At 35.6% G+C, this 12,024-nt stretch overlaps 1 protein-coding gene across 2 annotated transcripts; it reads left to right on the top strand.

Moving 5' to 3' along the window:
* Positions 1–293: 293 nt before the first annotated feature.
* LOC110776764 (uncharacterized) lies at positions 294–11,318 on the top strand. Of its 2 annotated transcripts, XM_021981331.2 has the most exons (11): positions 294–720; positions 1,811–1,854; positions 2,192–2,309; positions 2,397–2,514; positions 4,061–4,671; positions 5,200–5,479; positions 5,561–5,837; positions 8,959–9,120; positions 9,775–10,069; positions 10,178–10,251; positions 10,757–11,318. In XM_021981331.2, exons 1-11 carry the CDS (start codon positions 546–548, stop codon positions 11,018–11,020), a joined length of 2,418 nt encoding a protein of 805 aa, XP_021837023.1. In that variant the 5' UTR covers positions 294–545; the 3' UTR covers positions 11,021–11,318. The 2 variants fall into 2 exon arrangements, with proteins under 2 accessions (XP_021837023.1, XP_021837022.1); XM_021981330.2 differs by having other exon boundaries at positions 298–720; positions 9,775–10,251.
* Positions 11,319–12,024: the final 706 nt, after the last annotated feature.

Genomic DNA, 12,024 nt, shown 5'->3' with positions numbered 1-12,024 from the left:
CACTTAGTCATGTGGTTGGACAATATGAGTGTATTACCCATTAAAATAAAAAAAAAATGATTCTAGCTAGAAATTTCTTACTTTTTTTTCCTAAATTAATTTTTTTCCTTTACTAATATTTTTGGATAATACTAAAATATGATTCCCCTTTTGAAACCCTACCCTCTCTCCCTCCCTTCGAAGAAGCGTAAAAAATAAAATAAAATAAATAAAAAATCTTCCCCACTTCTCACTAATTATTCGCTCTTCCCACAAACAGAAAAAAAAATAAAAAAAAATCACCAATTCTATAAAAAAACCAAACAAAATCCATAAAAAACCATCTTTATTTAGAGAGAGAAACAAAAAGAGGGTTTTCAGTTATTCTGTGTAATCTTAGAGAGAGAAAAAAGACCTGTTTTTTTAACCCCCATTTCATAATCTTCTTCTTGTTTGAGTTTCGGCGGATTGTTAAGCAGCAGCCAAGAGGAGAGAGAAAGAGGAAAAACCCAGAAGTTTAGAGTACCCAGAAATAGTTCAGATCCATTGAACTAAACCCAGAAAAGATGGGTGTTGGAAGAGGAGGGAATAATAATGTGAATCAGGTGGTTCCAACTTCATCAAAGAAGATGATACAGAGTTTAAAAGAGATTGTGAACTGCCCTGAAGCTGAGATCTATGCTATGCTTAAAGAATGTAACATGGACCCTAATGAAGCCGTTAATCGCCTCCTTTCTCAAGGTATTTTTTTTAATTTTAATTTTTAGATTTTTTTTTATTTATTTAAATGAGCTAGATTTGAATTTATTGTGTTTTATTTTGTGCGTTTTGCTAATTTTTGTATATTTTTATGTCTAATTTTATGGATTTTACCTAGTTTTGATTTTCGTTGTTTCCTTTTATGTGGGTGCTTTAATTTTTTGGCTTTCTTTTGGGGATTCTTTTTCCTTTTTTTTGTGGTTATATCCTAATTTGGGGGGTTATTTTTAGGTTTCTGGTTGGTGTTTTTGGGCATTTCGGGTGAAGCAAGATTCAGTGATTCGTGTTCTATTAAGTGGGTTTTATACTTACTTTATGGAGCTGACAGTTTGTTGGCCTGTCTCTTTTTCGTTATATTGGGGTATGAGGAGTTAGACAAGTTTAATTTACAGCCTGATTTATTTGTTGGTGGCTTTAAGTAATTAGTTTCATGTGGTTTTTGAGTTATCTACTCTTGAAAGGATCTGTTACTAGAGGCTGTTTCCTTTTAATGGTGTTCACTCTGCTTATGGTGTTGATTGACCCCTGTCTCTTGCTCAATATCGTTACAGCTGGTTTGGATTTTTTGCAGTGTTCACTTCCTTTTCCACTAAGTGATTGCTTAGGGACTGTGATATTAATTGTTACTGAAGCTTTTTGGGAAGCATTGGTTCTTTATTTTCAAGTGTTCTTTTAGATCCTGTTTGCAGTGTTTCCCGCTATTTTATGGGTCTTGGAAAGTTTTTGGAATCTTCTGATGAAAGTTGATAGAAGAATTTCAATTGAGAGGTCATGGTTTAAATTTCCGCTTCAAATTATATACCACCTGGCTAATTTTTTGAACAAAATTTGTGTTTTTGTAGCGAATGAATAGGAATATATAGCTGTGTTTTTGTGGGTTGTAGAAGTGAATAAATTGCTTGCTTTGTGGTTTGAACATCTTTTATCATAGTTTGCGTTTTTTCCATAACATTGCCTTCTGTTTTTAAGATGACAGTTCACATTGTATAGCTGAAATAGTAGCTTTCATTTATTGATTTTTACCTCTGTTGGCATTTGAGCTTACTCTAATTTTAAGTTATTGTCTATGCAGATCCATTTCATGAGGTGAAAAGTAAACGTGAAAAGAAAAAAGAGGTGAGCTTGAAGATGATACATAAATACTAGTTGCTTGTTGTGAATGTTGTTTCACTACATTTTGCACTTCATATACCTTGCATTTAAATTACTTGTGTATTTTGTTTACGAGGTACATGTTTGTGCGTACAGCACTTCACTGCTTGTTATGTGGATGTAGTTTTACTTTTAACTAACAACTATCCTAAGTTTGTGTACTTGTTTTTAAATCATTCTATTTTTCCATTTCCACAATGACCTTTAGTTAATTAAACCCTATTTCATTTTCACAACCATCTTTGACTGATTGTAGCTTCATTGTTTTTATGTGTTTTTTATGAATGTTCTCTTGCTTCAGACTAAAGATGTGGGGGATTCAAGGGCTCGTGGTACGAGTAGCACTTCCACTCGAGGTGGCAAAGGTGGATCAGACCGTTATTCCAGTCGCAGTAGTATGGCCCAATATGGTACCTCTGGTAAGTTATATTTTCCATTGTTGTAGTTATGGATGCTGCTGATCAGTGATTTGCTTGAGTTTGTTTCTGATTATTGGATTCTTTCAGACTATGGTGCTTCACGTGGTAAATCTACTTACAAGAAGGAAAATGAACCAAATCCTTATATAAGTTCTGCCGTGGGTATGGCTGGACATAACGTAAACAGGCGACAACCACCTATCAAGTATGCTTTTACCCCCTTCTCTCATTTTTACAACTTTTACATTTTGAAATATAGCCTATTCCTTTGGGGATTTAGCTCATTTTGTCTGGTTGTTCGCTGTCACTTTCTCTTTCACTATGTAGTACATCCTTTTGCAGTTATTTCATCCGTTTCTTTTTCACTTGCAACACTTTCCTAAAACGGAAATATCAAAATACTTGCAACACACTATAAATTGAAAGCTATTTTGTATGCAATGACATTTGTTCCCTCACTTAATTCTCCTTTACTCCTAACCTGTCACCCACCAAATAAAACAATAGAATTTTCCGTTTATGCCATCATAATAAAGAAGTTTGATTCCTTTTTCTTAAAGTGTGTGAAAAAGTGTGTTGCAACTATATGGAAACGGAGGAAGTATATGTGTTTTCTTAGTGATGTTCTACTCATAGTTGACAAGTAAATACCTTTATGTATATTTTACATGGTGTGCTAATTTTCTTTTTGCAAAGTACTATGAACTAAATGCAAATCATCTTCACATCCCCTTTTGCTTACCTTAATAGTGTGTTCGAATATTAGAATTTGAAAGGAAGGGAAGGGAAAGAGAGGAAAATATTGATTCAGTATATATTGGGGAAGGGAAGAAAAATAGAATGGTTTTGCTCTCCCTTTTTGGTAAGTTCATTTGGAGGGACAATATGATTCCACTTCTCCATTCGCCTCCTCTCCCTGCTCATTCTCCTTCTCTCCCATTCTTTTCTCTCCACCCTTGCTACTGAAAGACATTGTAATGACCTGAATATATAGTCAGCAGCTTTTGAAATATAGCGGTAGTCTCTATTCTCTAATGTATAACTAGGCTGTTGTTTACTGTTGGTCAATGTTATAGGAAAGGCTACACCCCTTTGTTTTTTCGTAATAGGTTTAGAGCATTTCTATCCTTTTGGGGTTAAGTATCACAAGGCTAGGTTTTTTTCCCCTGTGTCATCTTTTATATTTGAGACCTTACTTTACAGAACTAGTTTGCATGCCTGAATGATATTGCTTAATCGGTTGACTATATAAAACTGTAAAATCATTATGTAAGAAATCTTGTTCATTTCATGTGAACATAGTATTTACTTCATAAGATCTGGGAAATATAATGTAGCCATCTGATCATGCTAGTAATACGTTGGAAACCGTCTCTTTGTAAGTTTTGCTTTTCTGTTCTACACATGGCTCTACTTTTTCGTGATCTAGTCATTCAATCAAGAACTGTAACAGAAAGAAGTGCGGAGAATGGTTTAACGTGTGTTGTTATACTCCGTAAGTTGTTTGGTTGTTTTTTATTATCAACGTTTTTTTTACTGGTTTTGTCCACAACTTCTCTCCAATGTAGTTTTCTCTGATATCTGCACTTTTATATTTCTGACCTCCCAGCAGTCCAGCTATTATTTTTTCCAATGTAGTTTTATCACTCTTTTTCCCAATGTGATAGTCAACTGAAAACATAGGTGACTTGAAACTTGTACTCTTGGATTGTCTTGTTACTCATTCTGGGTAGCTATTATCTTTGCTGCAGTGATGCTACCATGGATAAACAATTCTCATATAATGCAGTTGAAACATCTGTAGTTGCACCGCCATCTTCTGGCTTTCAATCTGCCTGGTCAGGCATGCCTGGTCAAGTATCAATGGCTGATGTTGTTAAGATGGGAAGACCACAGGGAAAAGTTAGCAGCACTTTCAATACATCTCAACATGTTAATAATCAGCATCACTTGGAATCTCCTGCCGTGTGTGCACCTCGTGATTTGCATCCATCACAAAATTATGCTGCCAAGGTCTTAGAAGGGAACCAAGACTCAGGGGCGTCTGGACATTTACCTCCTAATGATGACTGGCCTCTAGAGGAGGACCCACCAGCTGCTAGTGTCTCCGCCGTTATGGAACCCTCTGTAGATTCTGAACAATATGGTGACCCGTATGATAGGACAAATCAACAGTTCAGACCTCAATCCGATGAGGTTCGATTTGAGGAGGATGATATTGTTGATAACGCAAATTCAAGCTTTGCTCGGTCTATGCCGGGATCTAATCAAAATATACAGGAAGATAACTCTGGTAGTGCATCTGGTTTCGATAATGACTTGTACCAAAACATCAGCTCATACCAAGTTCACCATCAAGAAGGTACATACTGCATATAATGATGTAAAGTGAAACATATACTTCCTTTCTTATAAATTGGAAATGAACATTATTATTGAAGGCTTTTGGCAAAAGTATATAGTAGTCTCTAGAATTTCTTAACCATCTTAGTGCTTTTATGGATTTTTTTTTTCATCCATTTCTTTAAAGTTCCTGTGCTTACATCAAATTTCTTCAACAGAGCTATGATTTTATGTACATGTTTTTTTTTTAGGTTAAACGAATTTTCATAAGAACAATCTTAAACCATTTCTTTCTCCCTACTGCTTAAACGATGAGACTTTTACAAATTAAGGCCTCAAAGGAGCATATGGGTTATGTAGTTTGTTGTAAACCTATTTTAAGGTTACTTATAGCTGATCATTTCATATGAATCTAAGCCAATGTTACTTTGGAGAGTCATCTCCTAAATCATTCAATAATCTCAGCATCTCTCTTTTATGTCTTGCGTACACTGTCTTATGCAATCCTTTGATTTAACCTTTTATTTTTTGTTTGTTCTTACTACAGTTGAAGACACCAGTGCATCAGTATCAACTGTGACCAACAATTTTCAGACTCTGTCTTTGCCAGAGGAGGATACTCCATCTGAAGAAGATGGTCCTGCTGTGAAAATTCCTGATCACCTTCAAGTTCAGTCTGCTGAATGCTCTCATTTGAGCTTTGGTAGTTTTGGGACTGGGGTGAATGCTCCATTTTCTGGATCTTTTGGTTCAAGAGCTATGGCAAGTAACGAGGAGGAGTCCGCTTTATCTGCTGATGATCCATCTACTGTGCACTCTGAAGCTAGGTATGTCACGTTTCGTAACTTAATCTTTCATCTATTGTGTCATAATGATGTCTCATTCATATTTGCTTGTTGTCTCCATAGAAATCCTGAATACTATGAGGATGAACATCTCAGAACTGCATCAGATGTTCACACTTCTCACAGAATGGGTGGTAGTTCCGGCAATTTTGATGCTCCATCAGCTTCACAGCAGGATATGTTGAAACAGGAAGCTCCTGAAATTGCACAAGCCAATCAGTACTCTTTTCCCTCGTCCACTGCGAATTACGGTTTTGATAACAGCCAACAGTTGAATTCCTATGCCAATTTACAAACAAGCTCTCAGATGCAAGGCATGCCTTCTTTGTCAGGTGTAATGGTGAGGATAATACAATCTATGTGTTTCTTCCCCCTGTTCTCTTTGTAAATATTAAGAATGTAATTACCGAATCTGTTGCCTATTGTCTGGTGTTGTTTTTAGATACTCCCTCCGCCCCTTAATACTCGCCCCGCTTTCCTCATGAAGTCGTCCCTTAATACTTGCACTATTTCTATAAATGGCATACTTTTACTAATATTATATCATTTCTCACTTAACCATGGGCCTACATATATTCCTACTTCCTAAAATAAACATTAAAAAATTATATTCCCCCCTCCCCCCCCTTTATTTGACATATTTCTCGCTAACTATATTAAAAAAAATATCCCACTATCAACTACTCCCTCCGTTTCTTTTTGTTGTATCCATTTCCATTTTAAGCGTTTCATATTGTTGTATCCATTTAGAATCTATTCTATTTTTGGACATACATTTTATCCTAAAATATCCTTACATTTCTATCTAATTACCAAAATACCAAAAGATTCTACCCATATTCCCACCTAATTTTCCCCACCCATAATATTTAATTCTTTTCCCTTCCCCATATACCCACTCTCTCACCTTCTTTATTACCCATCATTATCACTCCTCTCTCTTACCTTATTTCTTTATTATTTTCTCACTCCTTTATTTATTATAATCTCTTACACCCAATCATTACACTTATACCCATACAAACCAATATTCCATTTTTCTTAAAAACCACACCAGATTCCAAATGGATACATCAAAAAGAAATGGAGGGAGTACCACCTAATAAATTAATAAGTCAATTAAATTGACTAAAACTCTTTGCCGGTCAAACCGGGGCGAGTATTAAGGGACGGAGGGAGTAATAATTGTTGCAATTTTATCTGGGTCAGGATCTAATACGCTAAAACAAAGAGTCTGGCCTTATGTCTTTTTGTGTTGTTTTATTAAATCACCCTAAAAATTTAAGTTGCACTTTAAGTAAACATGCTGAGTTGCTTCGCATTTTGAGAAATACCTCCGACTGAATTATTTATTTTTCAGACTTATAATTAAACTAGTCAACGCTGTCAACCTGGGCCAGAAAAATGGCCACAATGTTTTTGCAAGTAAATTATTTGCATTTTTCTCAGAGTATGCTGGGGGTAGTTCTTTTTTTGTAATCATCATTCTTGTCTTACAGTGTATTTTCTCCTGGTTAAGTTTCTAATACTATTAAAACTCTTTCTTCAAAAAAATAAAAATAAAAAATACACTTACAACTCCTAATAGCACCTTTTTGGTTGTTAGTGGACTTTGAATTCCGAGCTTCATGGCTGATTTCGAGTCTCTTTTAAATAACATTACACTGTACAGTATTCTACTTGATGGCTCCTTAGACTCTGCATTTAGATGGATATTTTTACCGTATTTCTAGTTTTCAATTGTTTCTTATTTGGAATTCTACGTGACAGTGAAAATCAATACCTAGATGTTTGTCAGATTTTGCATAATTTATGTGGGGTCTTGTAGGAGCACTTAGTTAGTTGAGGCCCTCTCACACTGTATTGACTGTTCTTTAAAGTAGTCGTTCCATTCTATTTTGATGTCTCACAACTCATAACTGCCCTGGACCTCCATCTCAGAGATTGTATGAGTAAATACGGTCTTCACCATAATGTTGGGATTGGTTTGGTTGAGGAATGGAGCTGTAGAATGTTTTGTTACTGATGTGAAGGTTAACAACAAAGATTTGGTGATGAACTTTTGATGATTAGGCCTTTTGGTTTTTACTTTTTAGTGATGCTGGAAAATGTAACAGTGGAGGCCAGGTGTTCTTTGTTTAGGTTACTATGATAATTTTGTTAATTGCAGTGATGATCCTTTAAAGTTCAAAGTAATAGTACATACTCTCTTCACGTGAGAAATTTGTAAAATTATGTTATTTTCAGGATTTTCTAAACTGTCGTGGTGTTGTATTGTGCACTGCAAAAGCTTTAGAAAGCTATCATTAACTCGACTGTATACAAGCCAAGCCCTAGCAAGCATAGGGGAGTCCAAGCCTATAAACTGCTTATTCTGTTCAAAAAGTTATCAGGAGACTTTGTAAAACCGTCCTTGGGTTTTTTTTTCCTTTATATAGATTTTTTTTAAAAATTTAGTGTTAGGTAAATTTTTTCTTCTACTTTCTGGTAGGAGTTAGGTCTGAGTTTATTAAACATTGTACTTCGTCCATCTCATTTGAATTGATCCATTTTCCTTTTCACAATCTTCAACACATTTTTGTTAATTAATACTTCCTCCGTTTCAAAAAGATCTTTACAGTTACTATTTGCACAAACTCCAATGCAATATTTAACCACTAATATATCCAATTTCGTATGTGGAAAAATTATAAAAATTTGATATTCTGAAAATACATATCGAGACCAATCTGACAAGTTCTTACATGTAATTTTTTGATGTATATAATAGTGAGAATTTACGGTCAAAGTTTTTATACTTTGGACATATTTTCCAAAGTGTAAAGAACTTTCAGAAACGGAGGTAGTATATCTTAATATATCTTTTTAAAAAAAAATTAACTAGATTCGACATGATAATACTGTTTCTTCTCCTATTAATTAGTGAAAAACATGGTCAAGGGTAATGAACTTAAACCATGAAAAATGGAGCAGCTATATTGGGGTGGAGGTAGTAAAATACTCTCTAGTGGACTTCGGAATATGTTGTCATCTATTCAGCTCTAATATCAATTTATTCTGTAACGAAAGATGTGGAAGGAAAACCTTGAATTTAATGATGTTTACCTTTTAACTTCTAAATATTTGATGTAATTAATGGGATGTAGGATATATATTGTTTTTAGAGCTTGATGACAGGAGACTTGAGGGAATCTGCGCAAAGTTATCAAACTCGCCGTGTCTTCCTGCCAATGCTTGCTTGTTTTTTATGTTTTATTATTTTTGATGATCACACATCTTGTTTTGTTGCTGAACCATCTTTCCGTAAAAAGCCAATCTTTTACGAAGTACCCTTTATCATGTATTGAGTTTCTTGTTATGCACCTTTGACTTCCAATGTTTCTTCCTCCCGTACTCATTTTGCCTTCTGGTGCATGTTGAAATATAATTTTCCCCCTCACTGTTATCTCTTTCTTATGCAGCCTTATTCAAACTCTTTGCCCAACACACTCTTGGCGTCAAATGTACAGCCCCCAAGGGAGGCTGAGTTTGCTTATTCACCTTTCCCCATTTCACAATCTATGGCATCGAAGTATGGCAACTCAGTTTCATCTAATGGTGGCCCAACTGCTTCAATGGCTGAGGTAATATAATATGTCATCCCTTTTTTACCTACTTCCTTCATTGTAAGCAATACCATTTTTTTTGCAGGTTATGCTTTTGTATTGTACTCATCTGGCATCTGCAGATCTAATCCCTCTTCCATAACTCCCTTTACAATATTCAATTCTCACGTTTTCCAATGTAGAGTTACCTTTAAAAAAATGCTGGCATTTTGTTGCCTAGTATGTTTTCGAGGCCTTTTGCTTTTCCGATTTTATTTTGGTGATTCTAAGGTTCTAGCCCTCGTTTGTGCTTCAAAGTCTTCAAATTTTTGTTGTTGTTTGGTTATTAAAGGATCAAGGTTGATGATCCCAAATGGTTTTGGGGCTTTGGATAAGTTTTTATGTTAATTTCTATTTTTCATAGAATTTCATATTTCATAGAATTTCAATGACACATTGGCTGATATTACTTCTTTTCTATCATTGTGGATGAATGTGAATCTGAAATTGTTGTTGCCTCTAGGAACTTTATTCAAGTCATTTATTGTTGTTCTTGAATCAAGTTACCTTTTCTCTTTTCTGTTTTTTGGTCTTTTGTTTGTTTGATCTTTCTGAAACACTATAGAGGCCTTGGCAAATTATTTTGAAAGCTATCTGGATGGACTGTTATTCTAATTATTGATCTACAATTAGGCACTGAAGGCAGGCAACTTCTCAGCTGCCCAGACATCTCAGACATTGCCTGGTGGCAACAGCATCTCTGGTGGAGCTGCTCTTCCACAACATTTGGCTATGCATCCATATTCCCAACCTTCGTTGCCCATGGGCCACTTTACTGCTGCTAATATGATGGGCTATCCATTGTTGCCTCAGAGCTACACGTACATGCCTTCTGCATTCCATCAAGCATTTGCTGCGGGTAATAACGCATATCCTCAATCCCTAGCAGCAGCAGCAGTGCCTCCCCAGTACAAAAACAGTGTTTCAGGTAACAGTTTACCTCAAGCTGCTGCTGTTGCCTCAGCATATGGAGCATTTGGGAATTCTAATAGCATTCCGAATAACTTCCCGCTGAATCCTCCAAGCGCTCCTGCAGGCACTTCTATGAACTATGAAGATCTTTTAAGAACACAATACAAAGACGCCAGTCATCTTCTCTCTCTGCAGCAGGTATTCTTTTCTTGTCTACTTAAGTATTCCTTCCGATCTTTCTTGAAATACCTCTAGTTAGGGAATTTGTTTATTTTAATCTTCTATTACATTACATTATACTAAAACAAATACCAGGAGTGACACGTGTCACTTCCTTTTTCATAATTTTCCCACCAAAAATATTTCAGTCAAATATATTACATATTATAAAAAAAATTGGTCAAATAATTTTTAGCATATCTTTGCATGCACGAGACCTAAATCTAGTTATTATAAAGCAAAGGAAAGTGTGAGTATAAAATCAGACAGTTGTATTATGAAGTCAATTTTCTTGGATTGTCTAGTCATTCTTCTATCCCCAAATAATTTCTTTATGTACCTTTTCAAACAAGTGAAATTCCTCTGATAATTTGTTGGTAGTTAATAATTAGTTTTTGCTATATTAATTCTGAAATCCTAAAACAGTACAAGCCGATGTCAGATGTCAATATTAAACTCTTGTTTTTTTATTTTTTTATTTCAGGGTGCTGGTTCGAGGACACTGTCAGGGGTTCCAGGTAGCACATATTACAACAGCTTCGAGGGGCAAAACCAGCAGCCTTCTGGATTCCGGCAAAACCAGCAGCCATCACAGCACTATGGACCTCTATCCGGGTATCCAAACTTTTACCATTCAAGTGGGCTTTCTCTTGATCACCAGCAGCAAATGTCGAGGGATGGTTCCCTTAGCGGTTCCCAGGGACAACCTCCTAAGCAAAATCAACAGATATGGCAAAATGGATACTAATCATCAAAAATCCAATCCCTCGTGCCATCCAGGTTTTTCAGGGTCTTTGTAGTAGTAGTACATTTTAAGTCCAGAAGTTTGGCCAAAATATTAGGGGCTTAAATCTGTACTGAAAAGACTGGACTCTCTACTGCCGTCCTGTGCCTGGAGGTTGTACTTTACCCTTTCCTCTCCTTTTTATTAATTTTCAGTTTGGCTAACATAGGAACGATGTCGATGTGTGCTAATCCATGGTAGTCGACCTTCGTGTTCAAGCTCTTCTAGTTTTATCATCCAATAGTGAAAAGTTTATGCTTTCTCTCGTCTGCTCTTTATTGTCGTCTCTATTCATTTTTCATGCGCTTAAAGCCGTAAGTATCATCTCGTGGTGGTGCAACAAGATTGCATTATACCCCTGTACTTTGCTTAAATGGAATGTTGCATTACACTAATTGCAATGATTAAAGGATGTTTTACTAAGAAAAATTTAACAAGATCAAATACTCTCTTCCATGACTTGTTTTCCAAATGAAAAGTCCAAAGAGTTGCATTATTCCATAAAAATCCCTATGGAAGCTTTGGAGTTCGGAGGGATTTATTGAAGTAAAAATTACTTTAAACAATTCAAATTTTTGACGATTTTTCGTCAATAATCAAACTTTATATTATTATCTAATAATCTAATATTTGCACCTCGTTAACTTTCAGTGGAGATAGTTTTTTTTCTTTTTTTTCTTTTCACTTAGGTAAAGGTGAGAGGGCAACACGATAATTATGACTAGATTTAAGCCTGTGTGATGCACGGTTTTTAGTAATATAATGTTTACTCATTACTCCTACAATTAGGGGTGTGAACGGTCCCCACCCAAAAATTGGATCGGACTGGATCGGATCAATGGAATTTGGTCTAGTTCTCGATTCTTGAAAATATGCGATTCCGGGTTTTGATCCGGTCCGGTCAAAATCAGGAATTTTCTGGTTTGGACCAATGAGGCAATGACCCATATATAATTTTAAAAATAAAA

This window comes from Spinacia oleracea, chromosome 5, assembly GCF_020520425.1.
Source record: "Spinacia oleracea cultivar Varoflay chromosome 5, BTI_SOV_V1, whole genome shotgun sequence".
NCBI lineage: Eukaryota > Viridiplantae > Streptophyta > Magnoliopsida > Caryophyllales > Amaranthaceae > Spinacia > Spinacia oleracea.
Note: the sequence above shows the minus strand (reverse complement) of the source record. Positions and strands in the feature narration are given on the sequence as shown.